The sequence below is a fragment of the Panulirus ornatus genome, chromosome 69 (genome assembly GCF_036320965.1).
Source record: "Panulirus ornatus isolate Po-2019 chromosome 69, ASM3632096v1, whole genome shotgun sequence".
Classification (NCBI taxonomy): Eukaryota; Metazoa; Arthropoda; class Malacostraca; order Decapoda; family Palinuridae; genus Panulirus; species Panulirus ornatus.
The window spans coordinates 18,860,442-18,882,530 of NC_092292.1; the positions used below are offsets into that span (position 1 = coordinate 18,860,442).

Here is a 22,089-nt window from a genome sequence, read left to right on the forward strand (position 1 = left end):
TGTGTTTAAATCTAGCATTGTTGGGTTTGTCCACAATTTTTCAGCCGGACAACCTGGCAAACAGTCACAAAAACGGTTGAACACGGCGACACATATTTGTTGGCTACATTGTTAGAGCACTATGTTGCCATTACAGTGATGAGAACGGGACGACAGAGAGGGAAAGCTTTGTTAAGACAGAGGAAATATCGGCACAGTAGATAAAAGCTAATCATGTTGTTCCAGGATGATGGGGAAGTTCATCAATAGATTGGCCTCTTGCTTCCGCATACTTAATGAACGAACTATCCTCATCCTCTTCCCAGCGTTGAAAGGTAGAATTTCATCCATTTCAGTGATACAGCGATTCCAGTATTCTCTGGGTCTCTATAGCTTCCATAGCTACAAATTTTGTATGGGTCGACACCTGGAAAGTTCACTGGAAACAGATGTGGCATATTCAGCGGTATTCACAGATATGATGCGAGGATGACCTGTTGTACGTTTCTGTGCTTTTCAGGTGGAGGAGAGCAACAGAGACAGAGACGGGGAAAGAAAGTAAGTGAGAAATATGTAGAGAGAGAGACCACAGGAGGCTGGGAAATTCGGAAGGAATCCTGGTGACTGAGTGTGTCAGTGACTTCAAGGTTCCTCATCCACTTTTTTCTTAGTTACTCCTCATTCTTATGTTATTCTTATGGTCTTGTGTTATTCCTCATTCTTATGTTATTCTTATGGTCTTGTGTTATTCCTCATTCTTCCATCTCGTCCTGTGATCCTCTTGTCTTCTGTTTCCTTGACCTTCATACCTTCCACAGGGAGGCCCAACGCCTCACACAGCGAGACGCAAAGGTCGTGGTGTTCTACCCAGCGGGAAGCAACAGCTGTAGCAGCAGCTGTAGCGGCAACAGCACCAGCAACACCAGAAGTGACCTTAGAATAGGGTCGTCCATCTCAACATCATCCCAAAAAAATGTCGAGGTGACCTTTCGGACGTCCGAGACTTGAGTGAAATATGATTAATTTATAAAGGATGTGATCATCGACGTGATCTAGAAGCAATAGACTTAGGCGATGCTCATTTTTCTGTCTATCAATCTATCTGTCTATACATTTGCCTATACCTTCTAGTACTTTCTCTAAAAAGGGAAAAAAATCTGATGTGAATAACAGCGTGATTCATGGCTCCCCACCAGCAAGGGTTATTCTGAATAGCGCCACAGCACTAGCGAGAATTTACTACAGGGAAAGTTACGGCAGGGAATCTATATTCCTGAGGGGCAAAAGCAGGATAAATATTCTCGAAGGAAAATATATATGTATAGTGAATGGAACTGTGAATGTGGGCAACATACAGGAGGGCAGGAAGTCGTATGATGGAGAATTTTCAAGAGGTTGGGCCACACGAGTGTAAAATCCTCTTGACATACGATTCAAATTGGCAAATACACTCACACACACACACACACACACACATCATAGAGGTAGAGCCGTTTGAATTAACGTCGCCATTCTTGTGCCTCAAGATAAGGCAGTAATTCAATTTAAACTAATCAGTCATAAAAAAAAACAAGATGGGGAAATTGAATTTCAGTCCGATAATTCAATTATGAGAGAATCGTGCTGTAGGACGAATGTCCAGACCCGTTATGAACTCAGTTCCTGAAAGATTATAAGATCAGGTTCAGGATTTATATATTTCACTATCTGTCTGTGTGCCTTGTGGGCTGTTTATGGATATAGAACTTCTACATTACTTTCATGAATGGTAAAAAGTGTCTAAAGTGGCCTGCCAAGAGTTTGTAAGTGCAGAGTCTTTGAATCTTTCAAACGAGACTTCGATTATTAAAAATGATGATATTAGTGAAGAAAGAGAGAGACAAAGAGGATAAAAAGGAGAGAAAAGAATAAGCAAGACTTCTAAAATAATGATGATAATCACCCCTTTCCAAAAAAAAAAAAGAAAATGAGTGGGAGGGCAAAGATTACTGTGAAACTGATAAGTTTACCTTATTTCCTTTTAGACTGAAACGTTCCGTCCCTTGAGAGATGGAAACGTTCTAACTTCAGATAGAAACGTCTCATGACCAGGTAGAAACGTTTCATTCCCTAAGATATGGCAATGTTTCATTCCTAAAGAGATGGAAATGCTCTATTCCCCAATAAGAGACGAAGCGTTCCATCCACTGAGAGATGTGAACGTGTCCTCCCCTGACAGATGGGAACATTCTCTCGATCCGTTCCTGATTGCAGGGCTGACGAGTCCAGAATTTTCGCCTCGCTGGAATTATCGCAAGACACAAGCTGGAATTGGACGAGACTTCCTGGAGCGTAGCCGAACTTCCTGGAAGTAGTTAGATGTCACTGGAAAAAGTTAAAACTTGACACGGTTTGTGCTATCTCTTGATGGATGGAACTTTGTGGAACTTACTTTGTTTTGAAAGAAGACTGTTGAAACTTGTGTGTACTTCATGGAACTTGCTGGAACCTTTTAACTTGTGCTGGAATTAGTTTTTGGTGTTGGTTACTGGAATTCAGCGACAACCAGTGGTAAATTAAAACTTTTTTAGAACGTTATTGTAAAACGAAAATATCTTTTCGAACTCATTAAAAGTCGCTAATAACGAAAAAAGGAAGTGATGGTGCTTCTCTCTCTCTTTCTCTCTCTCTCTTCCCCTCCTTCACAAGTCTCAGACTTGTGGCTTCATAAAGTTGCGCCCTGGAGGAACTTGAGGGACCAAGTCCTTGTAAGAACTAATTAGCGATAATATATCATCAGCTTGTGTGGTGTGAGAGAGAGAGAGAGAGAGAGGTGGAACTGAGTTATGGTCACATCCATGATGATAAGGAAAGAGTGTCTGTTATATTCTTACCATTACAAAGTATAACTTTATGCTTAGCTCATCGACACAAGAATATTTGATTGGGGAAAAAAAATGTTATCGACAACTCTCTCTCTCTCTCTAATTAGAGGATGAAGATAACTTCCAGCGAGGTGAACAAGGATATACTTCATCCAATAACTTCACCATGATAGATGTAGTCTCACTTGAGAACGAACCTCGGCGCCTCTGCTTCAATCCCCATTAATTATTCCGAGGGACAAAATTTACGTTAATGTCAGGTTCAGTGGAGGCAGTGAAGCTGTGCTTTTAGTCCCAAATGGAAACGCTTGCAATGAAAATAATCTTCTATAATGACACGAAGCTGCTGTTGATGAAAATAAGAGTGGAGGATTTTTTTTCAAAAGACTCCTCAGTGAGGTGAACTTTACGAAGAGTATCTTATACTTTACCTTTGACCTTCCTGACCTTCTTGATATACATATTTGGCTTTTCTTTCTAAAATGTTAGAAAAGTGTTTTAAATGTATATAAGAGTTCATACCCTGGTCGTGAGGGCCTTATCGATATGGATCACTTACAACGCGTCTCTCTGCTTTAGTCATTCTCCTGCTGGTGTCGTGGTGAACTGTGACGACCAAAGAGGGTGATGTCGTGTGCCATCATGTACGCAGGTATTCTTGCATCCGCTGATAGTGTTTCCATACTTGTGTATGCATTTAGATGCATACTTTTGGTCAAAAACACATATATATATAACTATGGCTGTAAACCCAAGTACATTCAGACACATACCCATATACAGAAAGTCACATTCACAAATACAGATGCGTAGACAGTAACACACACATATATGCACAAAACCCCATTCATGTGGAGAGAGCGACGGGCAGAGCAAAACAACACACACGGGAGGGTTGATTACATTACCAAGTTCATGTGGTAGGTGTTGACTCCACAGAGAGACAGAAGAGAAAAACACACTCATAGGACAAAGAACAGAGCTCCTCTGTAGCACAGAGCTAGTTCAACACTCTCTTGTGCACACACGAAACTTATATGGTCGTGGAAATTGAGTTTTCAAGGAAAATACTTGTCTACCATATATCTCTCAGTCTATACAAGCAAAGCTTTACAGTGGGTAAGATCTAACATAGATAACATTTTCATCTGGTTGAGGTAGGGTAAGTAATTCTATTATCTCGGATGTGACTAGCGACAACCAAAAAAGTAATTCACAGATGGTTTAGAATTATATTTCAAGTATGGTACCCAACTCAAGAGGGTCATTTAAGATGCATCTTAAACCCATCTGTATAACAACACGATACATTACTAACGTCGAACCAGACTTACTCTCTCACATTACTATAGTGCCTTACAGTGCTCTTCCTCACGAAGACTATCTTGCTAGCGTTTAAGGCTTATATCACACCATCAGCCTGCAAACTGGTCGAAATATCCTACGTATCATTATGCTCCTTTGAGACATCTGACGTCCTTGTATCAACATTGTAGAATTTCCTTTCCATCTATACATTTTAGGCAGGAAATGCTATAGACTGGTCCATTTTGCGTATGTGTGCATAAGGGTTGATATCGACAGCCTCTCACCGGACTGGAGTTCTCGTGGGTATGACACTGTCCTGGCGCAGACACATGATTCCAGAGGTGTTGCGAGCGACTAGCGAATCAAGTCTCAGCGTCCGCGGATCACCGTTCCAGCGGCGCCTCACAGGTACCTGATCCAGTAGGGGATGTTGAAGAGGAGGAAGAGCACAGGATAGAGGAGCCTTGCGCCTAACTCCACGCGCAGCTCCGCCCTGCGCCAGTGCTTTTGTCCATCCCTGTGACCATAGCGATGGGCTGATCTCTCCACCCAGCCCGCTATCCCTACATAGGCCTGCAGGAAATGTATGGGAAATGTATGATAAGAAATGTATGGGAAATGTACGACAGGAAATGTATGGGAAATGTATGATAGAAGATTACAAGAACCAGAGACCAGTAGAGGTAACTGAACTGTGTTAGTGAGAATCACAAATCCAAAGAGTAAAAATTACGATTGAAATATAATTATATGATTATTAACATTTTGACTGGGACGATTCATGGTAAAGTATCCGTTGCATTCATAATCTCAAAAAAGCAACTTTCGATATGTAAATCAGCCATTGGTACAGACAGCCAATATGAACGCTTGTTTTAAGAAAGACATTAAATAGTAAACATTTCACAAGTCTAACATACTTACAGGTTTTACATGGTACACACCGTGAGCTGGCTGGCGTACCCTCAGCCTAGGGGGGAAAAAAAAGAAAGAATCTTTGACAATGTCATCATAACAGAGAAACTTACCAGACACTTTCTTGTTCATGCCGAGGGAAAATTGCCGAATCACACAAACAATAAAGATTTCTTTACGAACGGTAATGTTACTACGGCTGAGCATTTTGAATACACATGTAAATATCTATCTAGCTTTTCATGTATGGCAAATACAAATAGACAGACAGACACAGACACATGTTGCAAGTATATAAACCGCCAGTGACACATCAGAAAAATTGCACAGTAAAGTGTCTGGCTTCCAATCGCGCTCATCTTCCCCCGCCTTAGCGAGATAGCGCCAGAAACGGACAAATAAAATCTTCGAGTAAAACAAAAATTCCTCGCTTGGGTCCTTTTGATCCTGGTTTTAAAGAATGCTAATAAAAAAGGAGTGAGGATATCCCACACACGGCTGCTTCAGCCACTTTCAATAGCTTCTTACGTCAACGCGGGAGAGATACGCGGGGCTAGTAATCTCTCTCTCTCTCTCTCTCTCTCTCTCCCATCCCTTAGGGATGATGGTACCACACGCCACAAAGGAGTCACCGTGAGCTTACTGGAGGATGACAGCGTACTGGAAGAGAGCAGACGCCACAGCTAAGATACACGCGAAGAACCAGATGTCTACAGCCCGGGTGTAGTTGGCGGAGGGCGTCAGCTGCCTGGTAGATGAAAGTAGTGTTACCAGTGTAAGATTCATTCAGTTTTACAGTCGTAGTCACTATCATGATAGTTTAGATGTTACGTCACGGCTAACTTGTAACACTGAAGTGAGATTGATGGTGAGGAAGGAGTTGATGGTGATTCACTGTGTACTGAGGTGGAGGTGTGATGATGGAGTTGATGGCGACTTTATTGTAGTGGAGTGGATGCTAGTGATGTGAAAATGATAGTTCGATTGTGTTTTAAGAGATAATGATGAGGAAGAAGATGACAAGAGATGTATAGTGAGGGAGAAGGGATGGAGACATATTGTAAAAATGAAAGAGGGGAAGATATAGTGAGGGAGAAGTGATGGTGACTCACTGTAGAGTAACAGATGGGGAGATTAGTCAAATTGGAAAAACAATGATGAAGACTCACTGTACATTGGCATAGATGGAGATGATGGTGAGCAGGGAGGTGATGAGGAGGACGGTGCGAGCAGGGATGGCGTCAGGGGGCCAGAAGAACGAAGCCCAGGCCACCAGCACGAAGAGCGAAGACGGAACGTACACCCCCATCAGGTGGTTCTTATACCGGCGGGTGAAGACCATAGTCGATCTCAGACACGGGTATTCCTCTGCAGGTGGGAGACGTGAGGGTCTTATGATGTGACGTCTCACAGTTGTGCACAAGAGCTGTAGATGTAGCGAGAGAGGATGTATGGTCTTAGAATTATCACGAATACCTGAAGAAGGTGTTCACGATCTTCGATTTGTGGTTATGATATGACGTTGGGGACCTTACCGACTCTGGCAGTTGATAGGTCTAAAGCCCAAGCAACTAACCAATCAGCTATGTAGAGAAAGACATTATGATGGGAGGATGGAAGACAAGAAAGCACATGTCCTCATGACATTTGGAGTCATAGTAAGGCAGCGAGAACACCTGTACTAGGAGACTGATTATACCTAGACACAGAAATACATCTCTGAATATGCTTATATATTCAAATCCAAAACACATTCAGGCACTCCCAAACCAATCAAATTGCCTCATCCTCAGTAATGAGAGAAAGACATATCGCATCCGTATACAACAGACATTCAACAAACATACACTTAACACTTCGATGATATGTACAAATCAAAAAGATAAACAATTACTGACATGTAGTCAAGCAGATAGGTTTTAGTTTACGTAAAGTTCTTGAATAGTTGTCTGGTAATCCACAGAGAAATGTCATTTACAGTGTGAACTTCCCCATCTTCAGTTATCAACTAATACCATAAAAGAGATATCAATGTCTTGGCCCTAAACACAGACCTTAAGGTAAACAAACCATAACATAGATTAAAATACCGCAATTGAATTCATAATTCTTGGACCAAAGTTAATCAGACTACCCATATACATGCGTCTCCCTTCATATGCTAATAACCCATTTCCTTCTCGTTTCATTACACTTAATCTCCCCTTCACCTCTCCCTACCAACGTCTCATCTAGTCCTGCACCCCTGGCATCATACTGAGGGAAGATGCATCAGTATGCAAAAGGGCGATGTCCGAGTCACACTGGACAAGTGCCCTATCTTCATGTAAATTCAGAATCCCTTTCTATGAGGTCCTCGTTATTTCTGAGACTGCGCTCCACACGGGAGCATGGTAAGGCGAGCTCCTCTAGAAGGAATAGGTACTCATCAACACTGTACTCTCTTCCGTCCACGAAACGATGAAAACTGTTTCATGAAAGGTAACTTCGCATTCTCGATGTTACAGCTTTCACATCTTTCTGGCTGGATAAACAAATATAGGATATAAAAGTTTATAGCTACATCTGTTCTAATCAACCCGGCCAACATTCAAACATTCTCTGATCGCTTCGATTCCGATACACTTCACATTTTTCTTCATTCTTATCGCTTTCCAGACACTTTCCCCTGGTATCTCGAACCTCCACACTTCTATAACATCCTGCTGGACTCTGTTCCTCCTTCACACCTTCCTTCAACAGAGTTACGCGTCTTTATACTCATGAAATCAAAATGAAAAAATATTCGAGACGTGTATTACTAAGTCTATATTTCAGTTACTAAAAGCAAATTTGATATCAGGCAATTGCACTGGTCTTTTTAAACACAAAACGGGAAGGAAGGAATACGGGATTCGAGACCCTAGTTCACTTCCTCGCTCTCAATATTTGAACATCTGACATGGATTATCGTAGGGATATTAGATTCACTGGATTTACCCCCATTACGCTCAACTATTGTCTGCCTCCGGGTTTCTGAACCTGGGTCAAACTCACGGTTTAGGAAGACTGGGAAAGCTTTGTACCCACGAGTCTAACCCACGGTTGACGAATACGAGAACAGTTTCGTATCCGAGAGTCGAACTCACGAGTCTCGAAGACCAGGTTAGTTTCGCATCTGAGTGTCGAACTCATGAAGGATTATGCACGGATATCCTTTAATGTACCCGAAGATCGAACTCACTGTTGACGAAGTCCTCAGCCACGCAGGCGGTGGCGTTCTCCTGCTGAAAGGAGAAGTGGTAGTCACCCAGGAGTTTCGGGACTGCTTCGGAAGCTGTTACCCCAAGGCCATGCCAGTCGAAGTTCATGTCGTCGGTGCCAAAGTAATCTGGCGAAGCCATGTCGGAAAAGAGAGAAATGGAGTTCGTGAACAAAGACCCGGACGATTCAGAGGCAAATCGAAAAAAAGTTTGAAAGTTATACAAAGTAGAATTTAGAAATACGTGCAACAAAAACCAAAGTATTAGAGGGAATACAGACATCGGAATATCTAAAAGTTAAAAACAATTTATCAAATAGCTTCTTAAAAGTTTGAGAAGCAGACAAAACTTAATTTAAGGCATAAAAAGTAAAAGCAACAGATGAAAGCAAAATATAGATAACTAGAACGTAGTATACTATATCTCTCCTTTGAAACATATTAAAGGCATATCGGTCATGTTCCTTTAAACTATATGTCTCAAATGTCATAAAGTGTCTCATAACTATCATCATAACCACGATAGTGTTCTTCCATAGTAGTGTATCAAGACAATCACATACGTATACCTGTATGTACTCACTACATAACCTGTGTGGGTGGAGAATGTACGTAACTTTTATATATTATGAATTCTCACTACATCATTAAGAGATCTAGACATCTTTTTATCAAGATAAAAAAGTATAGATATAACAAACGTTTGATAATGGCGGAGGTTATTACCTCCCAAGTACTTATATTATTTCCCATGTATTTTTTTCACGATAAAACAATAAAAAATGACGTTATTTTCTTACTCTGACATAGGTGTTTCCCCGGGAGGTAAACACCGGCGTTATTTCCCTAAAATGACAAGGGATATCCCCACGATACAGTAGTTAGAAGAGATGGTAGTGAGGTAGTTAACATTAGGACAGGACACTTACAACTTGTTATGTCCACGGGACATATCTGCTTGTCGAAGGGAAAGTCGTGGAAGAACATGGGACACCCCAGCGATATGATGAACCTACAGAACGAAAAGAAAACGGTGAGAAACAACGTAAAAAAAAATATTTGTTACGTTTACTTTTTAGAGAGAAGGATATAAACAAAAGACGTATCTTGAAGAAAGGAATAGCATATCAGATATTAGAGATATCAGCTGTTCAATAGAACTCATCAATGATAAGGTGGTAGGAGATGGGAGAAGTAGAATTAGACTTGAAACTATCAAGAGATGAAGTAGAGGAGAGAATGGTATCGAAAAGGGTGGCTATATTAACTGAAAAGAGCTGTATCGATTGATCACGTCGAAAATACAGGAGAAAAGGTTGAACTACAGATGTTGACGATGTCAGTTAAGGACCAGATAGATATACTAGTATGAAAGACAAGGCAAATCAGCACTCCTTATTGAGGTATCTTTAACTTTACTAGGAGCAGCTCTGGAATGATTCCGGGTACAAATGAAACTAAAATGGGTTACAGGGGAAAGGAAAAAGAGCTACATGACCCAACAAGCTCTCACCTTGACGACGTGATTCAATTAACCGTAGAATAACTTGTCTGTAGCTCCAGCAAATGGGTTACAATGGCTGGTAAACCGAAATTATCCCAGAGCACTATCATGGTGTGGATAATATCCCGACAGTATCTTATGACGTAAAACATATGGGGTTAAAAGGTATAAACTCACAGCTTAGACCAGAGGATCTTCCCATCTCTGTAGAGTCGAATCCCACTGAACGGCTGGATGAGGCTGGCTGAATGAATCTCTCTGAGATAGACTCAGTCAAATTAACGTGGTTGAAAAGATGCGATTCTTTGTGAATGATCTTTGTGGAGAATCACAGATATACCTGTAGATTCTAGGAATCTTGGGAACGTCAACAATATTTTGATTACTGTGGTGTAGCATTTCTGATACAAACATCTTAATAAACTTTTGACTTTGAAATTTGCTGATGTACATCTGACTTTTAATTTCTGCAGATGAATCTGGAGCAAGTGATCATTGAAAATATCATAGCAATATCCCGACCCACAATATGATCGTTACAATCATTGGAATTCTAGTGTTATTCATGTACTCACTAAACCATTTGTATCACCCCTTTACTCATGAAACCCCTCTTCATTACTCATGCTATCTCCCAATTCCACATTCACTGGGCAACCCAGCATCATTCATGGACTCAAAGGGGACCCCCAGTCACCACTCATTTACTCACGAGACCCCCAATACTACCCACGTATTCACTGAAAACTCATTATCATCCATGTACTCACTGAACCCCCTAGTACCACCCATATCAAACCATCAAGACATCACTCTTGTACTGACTGCACTCGCTCGATGGTGGGATCCGGAAGCCAGAGGTTAAGATCATCCAGAAGGCTGCTGGAGAGGGGGACGAAGTCCTTTGTGGTGTTGACGAAGAGATCCTGTGGGATGAGCAGTCGAGGGTCCTTCCACGATGTACGGAAGTATACCTCAATCCCCACCATCTGCATCGTACATTTTCATCGTCAGTATCTCTGAACTAGAAAAAATGTGTAATAGATTTATCTATCTTTATATTATATATATATATATATATATATATATATATATATATATATATATATATATATATATATATATATATATATAACCCTAAGAACAACAGAGGAAAAACTGTGTCCATAAGAAAGAGTTTTCTTCAGTGACCTGACACTAATCAGGGGGCTTAGTCTTCGTATTTATGGTCTTCGTACTCAAAGGGATACAATTGATGTACTCAAGCAGTTCGATAGGTGTCCTTCAGGAATCAAGTCGTTGTACTCAAGGCGTCAATCACCTTCCACGAACATTTGCCATATTTCTTCTTTAAAAACACAAGAGAAAATGTCCTCTTGCCGAGGTATCGAAAACACCCCAGTAGACTAGGTTTTAGAGTGAAAAACAATATTGATCGAGTGTTACAACTCCAAACTTAAACCATAGCTGTGACTCTTGAGGAAAAGTACATGGCTAAATCTTGGTGCAATTCATCAGTAATGAAAAGGAATTCCTCTCTACTTATGTGCTTCATACTTAGGCACAGGTCCCTTCCCTAATGCACTCGAAAACTGGGCGAGAATTGTGACCACTGTCAAAATATTTGGACTACTTGATCACACATGAAGGCTAAAAGCAGTGCAAACACTCCCACTGGTTATCCTGTGTGTCTGCATTAACCCGGACACACAGCGTAGGTCATTATGGTGTATGAATCACAGAGACTACATTGCCAACAGGCGAAGTAAGTGACTTATGGGTTTATGTATGATGTATGCGAACATGTCACCTGCTATTTCTTCCCCTGAAATGTATCTAAGATTAGTCTGTTCGTTTGATATTTTTCTTATCTAATGTACGTTTTTTGTTATATAATTAAAGCAGATTACGATTACAAACACGCGGAAGCATGCGTCAGACACACTCATATATACACATATCAGTCAACCCACAGTCAACCTAGGTTTTCATTCTCCCTTTGGACTGATTGATGAATGGGTATCTGGCTTAGGTTGGGGGTATTGTGCATATGTACACACACACATAGGAGTAAAGTCATGGTACATAAACAAAATATTGAGAGACGATGCGACACCAGTGTATATCTCCTCTCTTCCCGTAAACACGCAAATAGCAGTCACAAATAGTAGCCACACAATTCTAAAACAATCATAAATACTTATATAAAGATCAGACATATCAACAGACCACATCTATACGCTAGCCAGGTTACGTGAGGGGAAGTTAGAAAAAATAAATAAATCAGCCGAGGGCCTTAGCGGTGTAAAGGCCCAGAGAGATATACGTCATCCTTGTCTCCAATACCAGCCTCGAGTTCGCTCACAAAGCTGTTCCGAAAGCGTGTTAATGGAACTTTCATGCATGATCTATCGGCCATTCCACTCCAGAGAGCAGATTACACTTTTGGTCACAAAGAATGAGAGATTTTAAAGAAAGGGAAACGTATATTCAACGAGCACAAAATCGTTTTTACTTGATGCATTGTTAATGTTATGTACCAGAAGGTAAAAGAAACATGATCAACACACACACAGTGTACATACATTCCCAGCATATATACATATCAGGGTCATGTACGTACAGTGGGCTCGAAGCCTGATCTATCTAAACTGACATATATGTGTACACACTTATAAGAGATATAAAGCTATATACATACATAATACTTGCTGAAGGAAAGGAAAGACATGACTATTGAACATGATAAAACTACGCGTACATACAATGATACAAAAGATTTACACATACGATGATGTTTGCCATCTGAGTATACATGGAAGGGGGTGCAGGTACTCACCATATTATTCTCGTCGACCCAGTTCACGGCGTTAATCCTCATAGAAATGCCGACCGTCACGGGACCCCCTTCTGCAGTATAGGAAAAAAAGACAAAGTTCTGTACATAAGAGCCTACCGGAATCCTACTAACAAAGTACAGTGCAGGAATTCAGGTACAGGATCTGAACCTACATGACCCAAGAAGCACATTTAAACACATGAAGGTCAATCTCAAAAGGGTCTTTTAAAGATAAATAAGATCATTACATATACCTACAGAAACATGGAAATGTTTGATTTTGAAGAAATCGAAATACTTTAAGATATTTTGATTACATTAAGCAATGTGATCAGCTATGACAGATAATCCCATCATACTCCATGTATGATCACCGGAAAAAAGATGTCATTTTATACTCGTTAATCACAATGGAAAGACGGCGGAGTCAGGGAACTTACCAGGGCCCTGGGGCCGGATGTGACTGTCGTAGTTTGGGGGACGTAGGTCCAGGGCATCTACGCCTACCACGCTGCCAAACGCCACACAACCACGTACAACCAAAGAAAAACCATGTATGAGAAGCGATCGAGACAAAAGTAAACAAAAGTTAACAAATGTTATTTATAAGTAACTAAAAGCAATAAAACACATTACCAACTTATACTTACAAACAGAAGCGGTTTAATGACCCTCTACTATCACATTCTAAACCTGCATTATCACTCGTGAATACTATCAAAAGTGTAAATCTAAGTAAATCACAGTTTACTATCATTTACACCAGTGGAAAATTTACGTGTTTACAGACATAATCAGTGGCAATCCCATGAGGACATGGGACTCTAAAACCCGACCATACAGGCTGGGAAATGGAATGCAGGTCCGATGGAACAGCAAACATCACGACGCTTAAATGGGGTCGTAACTTGGAAGCAGCGACGAACTCCTATGTGGATTTATTGCGTCGCTTCTGCATAATGTGACGACCGCGAGACTCAAACGGTAGAGAGAGAGAGAGAGAGAGAGAGAGAGAGAGAGAGAGAGAGAGAGAGAGAGAGAGAGAGGTACTGTGAAAGGACAGGCAGGTACGTGTCGTAGGGACAGAAGGAACAAATACGTACCACAGGAGGAGGACAGGAGACGCCCAGGAGCCGAACTGATCCCTGTCTAGGGCCCTTGGTATCTTCATCCCTGTGAAAAATATCATTGATCAACTACATATCGGGGAAATGACTAATAAACCTTCCACAGATTCAACAAGTAGTCATTAGCTCCTGGTCAGCCCATTACTTGTTAATTCCTTAACAAATGAATGATACTTCCATAGGCAAACTAAAACGCTGACACACAAACACACAAAAAATACACACATTCATACACCCATGTCTATACACAAACATGCACAGAAATATGGATCCAAATGAATTTATATACACACACACACACACCTCTATGCACGTCCAAAAGCGACCTAAAATACTTAAGAATCTCCTCCAACATACCTCTGCTGTAATATCAGTCAAAGAGGGAATTTAGAACAGAAATCCACTCACAACCAGCAGACGATCAAACAGCTCCGTCTAGCGCGGCTGCAAGCCTCCTCCACCACCACAAAAAAGCCGAAGCCCCGAGACCGTCCACAAGACCTCCTGGAACCTCTCGCGACACTGACTGGTCCCCTTTCCTCCGAGGCACTCACTCCCTCCGCCCTCCTCCTCCTCCGCAAGCACGAATGATGATTGTCGCCTCTATCGATAGACATGCGTCAATTGGCCAGCCTTGACCAGTCGTGTGGGTGTGACAAGGAAGTCCAACAGCGTCGTCCGAGCCCAGCTCGCCACTGGGACTTTCGTCCTTGGGGTCGACACAAGCACTGACGTCGGTCGGTGTTGACGCTAAAGGAGCAAAGATCCGGTGTACTTATGAGCTTCAGAAAACGAATCGAGACTGTTTCAGATACTGGTTCGAACAGATTGTTTCACATATTGATACGAGCAGATTGTTTCAGGTACTGATTCGAACAAATATGTTGACCCTTTTGTTTGTTTCGAGCGTTGTATAATCGAGAGAAACTGAGCCAAAACAGAAGTTTATCCGGAGTTGGTCACTGCCAATAAAAAAATGTCTTGATCTCCTCGTTTCACGGTAGCTAACCGTTCAACAACCACAGTAACCATATCAACAGCAGACACCACCAACCAGCAACCACAGAACGACTCTCTCTCTCTCTCTCTCTCTCTCTCTCTCTCTCTCTCTCTCTCTCTCTCTCTCTTACTAGCACCTCTAAGCATCTCACCACAGCCTGCGTCACCTCCTCCTCTTCCCTACAGTGTTGACGCAGTTCCCTGCACATTGAAAGCCGCTTACCGTCATTTGGGAGCTGGGAACCCCTCACACGGGACCCACTCGCATGATTCGCCTCGGATACATATTTTTCCGGAGGACTTTCGTTGAGACACCGGAGTAACCTCACACCTACAACACCAACCACTCTGCTCACCAGAGATGGAGGTTGATACCGGGGTTCCCGTGGCTTTACCAACGTTGGAATATACAGTTGGCAACGCCCAGGCCAGACATAGGTCGTGTGTGGAGTGTCGGCTCTCACTATGGCTCCTTCCCCACCCTCAGCAAGACGGTTCGTTTATCAACGAACAATGTCGAGACTTTACATCGATATGTGGTCGCTATTGCGTTATTCTTATGCTTAAAAGAAATCGTAGGGGACGAATAGAAAAGTGTATGCCCATGAAGGAAAGAGAGTGGGACAAATAGACAGATAGACAGGGAGAGAGTAAAAAAGTATGGAAATGAAAGGGGAACCAAGCGACATAATGCCAGGAAAGTCCAGAGTCCAGTCACAAGCCCACTTTAATTACCTGGACTTTTTTTTTTAATATATATATATCTCACTTCATACCACCCAAAAGGTCTGCACAGTGACATTCATTAACAAGACAGGTAATAAACGAGGTACAGTAAACTTCCTGCAAAAAAATTCAGACTGAATTGTGTCCCTCACACTGAAACTGGCCCTTCCTGGGGAGATATTACCCCAGAGATGGGTCAAGGGGAGACATCCCCCTGAGAGAGAGGATCTGGGGAGACAATCCCCGAGACAATAGATAAGCAATTTGGACATTGCTAATGGTCTTGATATACATATATCTATATACATTACATATACATATATTCATATAGATTCATATAGGTATATGTATGTGTGTAGTGATCAAGGTGAAGCGGTAGGGAGAGTAATGATTACTGTGGTTATCATCCTCCCTGCGGCCGACGGTGCGTTGCTGAAAGTTGCGTGGTAAGGTGAGCCAGCAGTACGTCCGGGACTAACAGAGGGCGCGGCGGTTGTGGTGGTGTTGTGTAGGGAGAGAAAAAAAAGAAGTGCCTTCCATGGTTTATAACCAGAAAAAGCTTTTTGCATCTTGTTCTGATCGACTATGGTTATTTGTTTACTAGAGAAAAAAGAATTGTATTTCATAGCAAAAGTTGAAAATCAACTTACGTCCAAAAGATACAGAAAAAATCAAGCCACCAGATCAGATTTCTTTTTAACACATCAAACACCATAATAGATAAAGAAATTGCTAATAAGAAGCATGTAGAAATCAGGTACCTCTTTTTCTCATATGTATTTTGCCTTTAAAGGTTTAAGTTTCCAGGGGCGTCCCATGGCACGTGAATAAGCATGCTCAATCGAGGTAAAAAGTAGTCGAGAAACATCTGCATAATTGAGTATATACACTTGATGAGCTGTGGGTGACGACCTCCAGTGGTGTTTATTGATCCTTAAAGAGGAGGAGCCTGTCCGTTGCTTGGGGTGGTGGGTGGGAGATGGGTGAGAGGTCCAGGGGTTAGGAGGTTCAGAGGTCAAGAGGTCCAGGGGTTGGGAGGTTCAGAGGTCAAGAGGTCCAGGGGTTGGGAGGTTCAGAGGTCAAGAGGTCCAGGGGTTGGGAGGTTCAGAGGTCAAGAGGTCCAGGGATTGGGAGGTTCAGAGGTCAAGAGGTCAAAGGTAACAAGACGTGGGATGAGGAAGAGACGTCTTACGGGTCATAGGATTTCCTACAAGGCATTAAGGTCAGGTCAGCACCAGTTTTCTTTGTGGTTATCAAGGGTACTCCTGAATCACGTGTTCTTTTTATGATTTACCAACATCAATAACCTCTCGATGGTCTTATACCCCGAGAGCCTGGCGGAGTATAGACTGCGGGTGTGTGGCTCAAAGAAGACAGGAGCAAGTGTTGCCCCTTGTTGAACCCTCCTTCACTTGGGGTGATGAAGCCTTCCTTCCCGTCCGTTGTGTGTGATCAGACGCGGGCGATGCTGGTCCTTCCTAGGGGTTAGACTGGTCGGCGATGGGTACCCCTGGTTGAGGGAGATATTACCCCCTTCGAAGGGGGAAGAAGTGATCGTGTGATGGATTGTGTACCCCCAGGTGAAGGAAAATAAGGTGTGGATACACTGCTACCTATCTTGACCTTTGGTAGACTATATTGAAAATTGAATGGCATGTATATTGTGATACTCAAGGTCCAGTTAGATATAGATATAGATTAAAGGTATTAGCACAATGAATCAACCAAATCCCATATTAACTCTTGATGGTATGATTCTTAAGTAAGAGGCTAGACTGGAATATGAAAATTGATCAATAAACCTAATTAAGGTATACAGTAAATATATACCATTAACAAGTCATTAGTCTGTGAAATAGTCATCATGAACATTGGATTTTGAGCAATTTATCATTCATTTGCCTTTCATTCGTTCATCAAAGGAAAATGGGGTTTATTAGCATTTCAGCTTTGGTGATATTTATCAATATTCAAGAATTATTATAGCTCTTAAACTTGAAATTATTTTTAGTCTTTCTGTAATGATTTCACTCAAAGAATTCCCAAGGTAGCACGTCTTAATAGGATCGGGACTCACGTTAGATATTTAGTAGTACCAAGTTCAGCTTTTAAGAAGAATGTGTATCCAGTTCTCGTTGACCGAGAGTAATATCAAAAACTGTAAATATCTAATGTCATAATATACATATATATAATAATCTTATTTCTTTATTGAGTCATATTCATGTTAGCGTTTTTACTTTCCAAGTATTAATGAAAATGGGCAGTTGGCTGACAGCTCTGTTTGGATATGATTTATGGAACGTATTTGGTTAGCTGGGATCGCATGAGGCCAGATGCGGGTCTGTGTCATGGCAAGTGATAGAGTTAAGAGAATATGTTAGATAATCTGAAGATATCGACCTTCAGGTAAACAGACCTCTCATGCTGAATGCACACAACTGCATACGCACCTACCTACACACACACACACACACACACACACACACACACACACACACACTCACACACACACACACACACAAAGAGACAGACAGATAGACAGAGACAGGGATAGAGAGAGGGCACAAACAGAGTTCAGCTCTCACAACCGTACAAATGTTCTGTTATATTGATGACACAGTAGGCTTTCAGTTTGGTAGTGTGATACCTTGTATGTGTGTGTGTGTGTGTGTGTGTGTGTGTGTGTGTGTGTGTGTGTGTGTGTGTGTTTATAACCCCAATAATGAGAGCCGGAACCTCACCTCTGTCCCAGTATGGAAACCCCAGTAATGAGGGGCAAAACCCTCACCTCACACCCAGTCTAGTAACACCACTGGTGAGGGTCCCGAAACCTCACCTCTGACCTAACCTCATAGTTCGGGTGCCGTTTGATGGTCTTTTTAACTGATGTTTATGGCAATTATTTTTCATAAAATGTCCCATTAATTGCACGCCAGCCTCAATGTTGGCAATTTCTCGTCAGCGCTGAAATTCACCGCCAGTTGTACGAAATGTTTTGCCAACTTTAGAGTTGAGTTTTTCTTTTTTAACCCCACCACCAACTCACCTATAGCTTTGCCTGCTTTATCACCTCTATAAATCTAATCATCCCTAATCCTTCCTTGTTCAATTGAGAGTTATAGAAGCTGCCATATCCTCCTGCTGTTATGAATCTTCACCCACTCGTGGGTAGAATATTTAGAAAAAATATTCGTAGCACATTAACTGATACAGATGGGAATCGTTTCTCACATGAACAGTGTTCATTCTGGCCTTTACAAATAGCACTGTATGTTTTAATTACAAAGCAGTTCTGGGAACAAAGGATTTTTATATTTTTCTTTTTTTTGTCCTTGACCATTTACATAAATTCATGAAGTTACGGCTTTGATTTAAACTCACACGCACACACACACACACACACACACACACACACACACACACATAAACACACACACACACACATAAACAGTGCAGCTGTTGTCGACAAGTATTTGATGAACCATGAATAAAATGGCTTCACACAGGTCCATCACCAGAGCCTGTGGTCTGGAAAAGCCTTTGTCTTCCTCCTCAAGATTATCAGCCTTTACTTCTCAGCTCAGGGTCCCATAATCCAGTGTCTCTACCACTTCAGGATTATCAACTCTTTCTTCCTTGCGTCTTGGCCGCCACTTCCAGTCAAAACAAGGGAACGTTAGGAACAGATGTCTGAGCCTGAGAGGTGAATGAGATCTTCGCTTGACTCGTTTCTCTACAATTTGTCTTAGGAGATAATAAACCAGTTTGAGGCCTGTTGAAAAGAATTATAGCAGAAATAGTTGTATTATTGTTATTATCATCATTATTAGTAGTAATAGTAGTGGTAGTAGTAGTAGTAGTAGTAGTAGTAGTAGTAGTAGTAGTAGTAGTAGTAGTAGTAGTAGTAGTAGTAGTGGTCGTTGTAGTAGTCGTATTAGTAGTAGTAACAGTATCAAGGGGTTTCCTTACTCAATGCTTGTTCTAAGAACTGTTATGATAGGAGAGAGAGAGAGAGAGAGAGAGAGAGAGAGAGAGAGAGAGAGAGAGAGAGAGAGAGAGAGAGAGAGAGAGAGAGAGAGATGGGGAGGGGAGGGGAAATTCGTTCGTCCCATAGATCAAAGAAAAAAGATTGCCTGGAAAAGCTTCTCATTTGATCCTCGTTAAGTACAAGGATAATACGATTGAGATGGTTTCCATGGCAACGCATCCCAAAATATCCCGGCTGGTCGACCTTAGAGAGCTTTTATAAACTGTCTGGATTTAGATTTTCACCCTTATTGGCTATGATGTATCAATCATGGTGTTTTATATATATATATATATATATATATATATATATATATATATATATATATATATATATATATATATATATATATATATATATATATATATATATATATAAAGATTAAGCTTCGGTACGTTCGATGACAAAGTTGAATTTGAACTATATGAAAACGGGAAATAGAGTTATTCATAGATACTAAACTATCAGAAAAGTACTTGAGCTAAACAATAGAGAAAATGTTATTGTGGCCAATACTAACTCTAGAAATTTGAGATTTTACCAAATTTTCTCGAATTATTTGTACCATCGAATGTACCGCTAGGGATAAGCGTCTAGGTAAAAGCATAGGAGTTAGAACAGATATGTAAATGCTGAAAAGAATTGGCGCGAAAAATTTGCAAGAAAATGAGAGAAGAGAAAACGGGGTGATAGTCAGGATTTGGGTAAAGGATCAAAGAACGTGTGGAGGAGACGTGTGCAGTCTGGCTCTGATGACGACTAGTGTGTCATGTGGGTTTCAGAAGATGAAAGAGAGGTGGTGAGGGTGTGTTTACAAGCTGGAGGGAAGGAGTCAGATGTAAGTGCAGGAGGTAAACAGTATCGGAAACTTTATTTACAAGCGTGAGAGAAAGCCGGACGTGATCTGTTTAAAGTGAGCCAGGAGTTCGAAGTCATCCACACTGGTGGAGGAGAAATAAGAATTGAAAATTGTAGAAAATATATGTGTATCCCTTGGCTTCATATCTTTTCCCAATTTTTTCATCCTCAAAGCACCTTAATCTCTCACATGGACCAGAATGTCTTTTTCATACCCTGCTAAAAAAAACTGGACCAACATCAAAGCCCAAAGGCCTGTACACTGGCGAATCTTCAGCAACACCAGCCATACATTGATGAATATTATTCATTAGAAATGTTCCCTCGATCACCATATCATGCACACATTATATCTCACCGTCTATCAAAGATACTATAGGTCTGAGGAGGTTGAGTATGTCAGCATACATGTGAATGTCGATGGCAGCAAAGTTACGTATTCAGAATTAACAACACATAACCAGCGGCTAACCAAATACTCCACTGATCCCAGGGAGGAACGTCCCCGCACTTGCTATGGTCATCCCATCTGCTGTGGCTGTCTGCAGCCACCTGGCATTTGAGTTTAATCTCAGCACGAAGCTGAGTGGCGGCAGCGGCCACAGGCCTGATCCAGAGTGAGGCTAATAGGTAGCAAAAGCCTTCGACGATACCTCAGAGAGATGGCGAGGCCACATCTCCGGCCAGATGGATTCGAATTGCAGTGGTTCACAAGACTCTTTCGCCTAATGTATTTGCTGCATATGAAAAGGGCCTCCTGACTTAGTAATGTGTCTAACTAAACATCTATCTATCTATTCATCAATCAATTTATCTATCTATCTATCGGTCTATCTTCATCTATCCATCTATCCCTCAGTCTAGGGTCCGACCCGCGTCCCCTTCCATTCGTCCTCCCAGGGTAACACCTGCCTCGCTCACACAATAAACGACCGTCGTTCTCCCCCTCTCCAACCCTACAGTCCGCCGAATGTACACGGCAGGTCGATTGTCCTCCCTTAGAATCGGCGCGGTCGGTCACACAATCGTGGAACTGAAGCTGTTGAGGGAGGAATTGACACTGGCCGTCTCGACCACTGCTACTGGCCTGGGGCCTCTCAGCTGTGGGCGCAAACAGTGATATGCACTCGGTATTTTGAAGTGACATTGGATGTTCTGTTCTTAAACATTATCATTGATATCAATATACATCCCAAGGACACCTTTTTATGGGGTTTCCTGCATCGAGGCTGCGCTCCAACCAGAAGCAGGGCAATACTAGACTCCTTTGGAGCGAGAAGGACCTCGACCAGAGTTTTTAAGGATCTGCGTAGAAACACATTATCCCAAGGATCCTTCATACGTGTCACAGTCTTCATTCTTTATCCTCAGTGCTCCTCCCACCTCATCCCGCGGTACACGCACCATTTCCCTCTCGTTCTGTATGTGTGTACACTCCCACTCCTTGCACCCAGGATGCACGCCTCCTCCTCCTCCTCCTCCTCAATGACCTAGATAATGTTCTAAATCCTTCTCAAGGGGACCATTACGAAGCCCACACAGCTTCTTCCTCCACTTCACTACGTCCCAGTTTTTCCAGGAACACTTCCCTTCATGCCGTCTGTTTCCTGCACCTGTAGGTTAGGCTGTGTCAAAATCTATGCTGAAATTTCACGCTGTTTTGAAATTGTATGATGTTGTGAAACTTTAAGAAGCTGTG

At 41.8% G+C, this 22,089-nt stretch overlaps 1 protein-coding gene across 2 annotated transcripts; it reads right to left on the reverse strand.

Annotated features, from left to right (window-relative positions):
* Positions 1-3,909: 3,909 nt before the first annotated feature.
* Positions 3,910-14,516, reverse strand: LOC139747575 (glutamate-gated chloride channel alpha-like). Of its 2 annotated transcripts, none has more exons than XM_071660009.1 (12): positions 14,186-14,516; positions 13,754-13,823; positions 13,091-13,161; positions 12,651-12,721; positions 10,637-10,800; positions 9,989-10,069; positions 9,237-9,319; positions 8,273-8,436; positions 6,236-6,492; positions 5,710-5,814; positions 5,076-5,121; positions 3,910-4,724 (listed from the first exon to the last, which is right to left on the reverse strand). In XM_071660009.1, exons 2-12 carry the CDS (start codon positions 13,819-13,821, stop codon positions 4,554-4,556), a joined length of 1,281 nt encoding a protein of 426 aa, XP_071516110.1. In that variant the 5' UTR covers positions 13,822-13,823; positions 14,186-14,516; the 3' UTR covers positions 3,910-4,553. The 2 variants fall into 2 exon arrangements, with proteins under 2 accessions (XP_071516110.1, XP_071516111.1); XM_071660010.1 differs by having other exon boundaries at positions 6,236-6,434; positions 8,290-8,436; positions 14,186-14,515.
* Between the last annotated feature and the right edge of the window lie 7,573 nt (positions 14,517-22,089).

Excerpts from the sequence above, each read along its gene's own strand:
- LOC139747575 (XM_071660009.1), bottom strand. The coding sequence starts at position 13,821 with ATGAAGATACCAAGGGCCCTAGACAGGGATCAGTTCGGCTCCTGGGCG. Across the intron at positions 10,070-10,636 it reads CCCACCATCGAGCGAGTGCA|AGAGATTCATTCAGCCAGCC; the intron begins GTCAGTACAAGA and ends AGTCTATCTCAG. Across the intron at positions 6,493-8,272 it reads ACAGTGAGTTCGATCTTCGG|CTCTTGTGCACAACTGTGAG; the intron begins GTACATTAAAGG and ends CTACATCTACAG.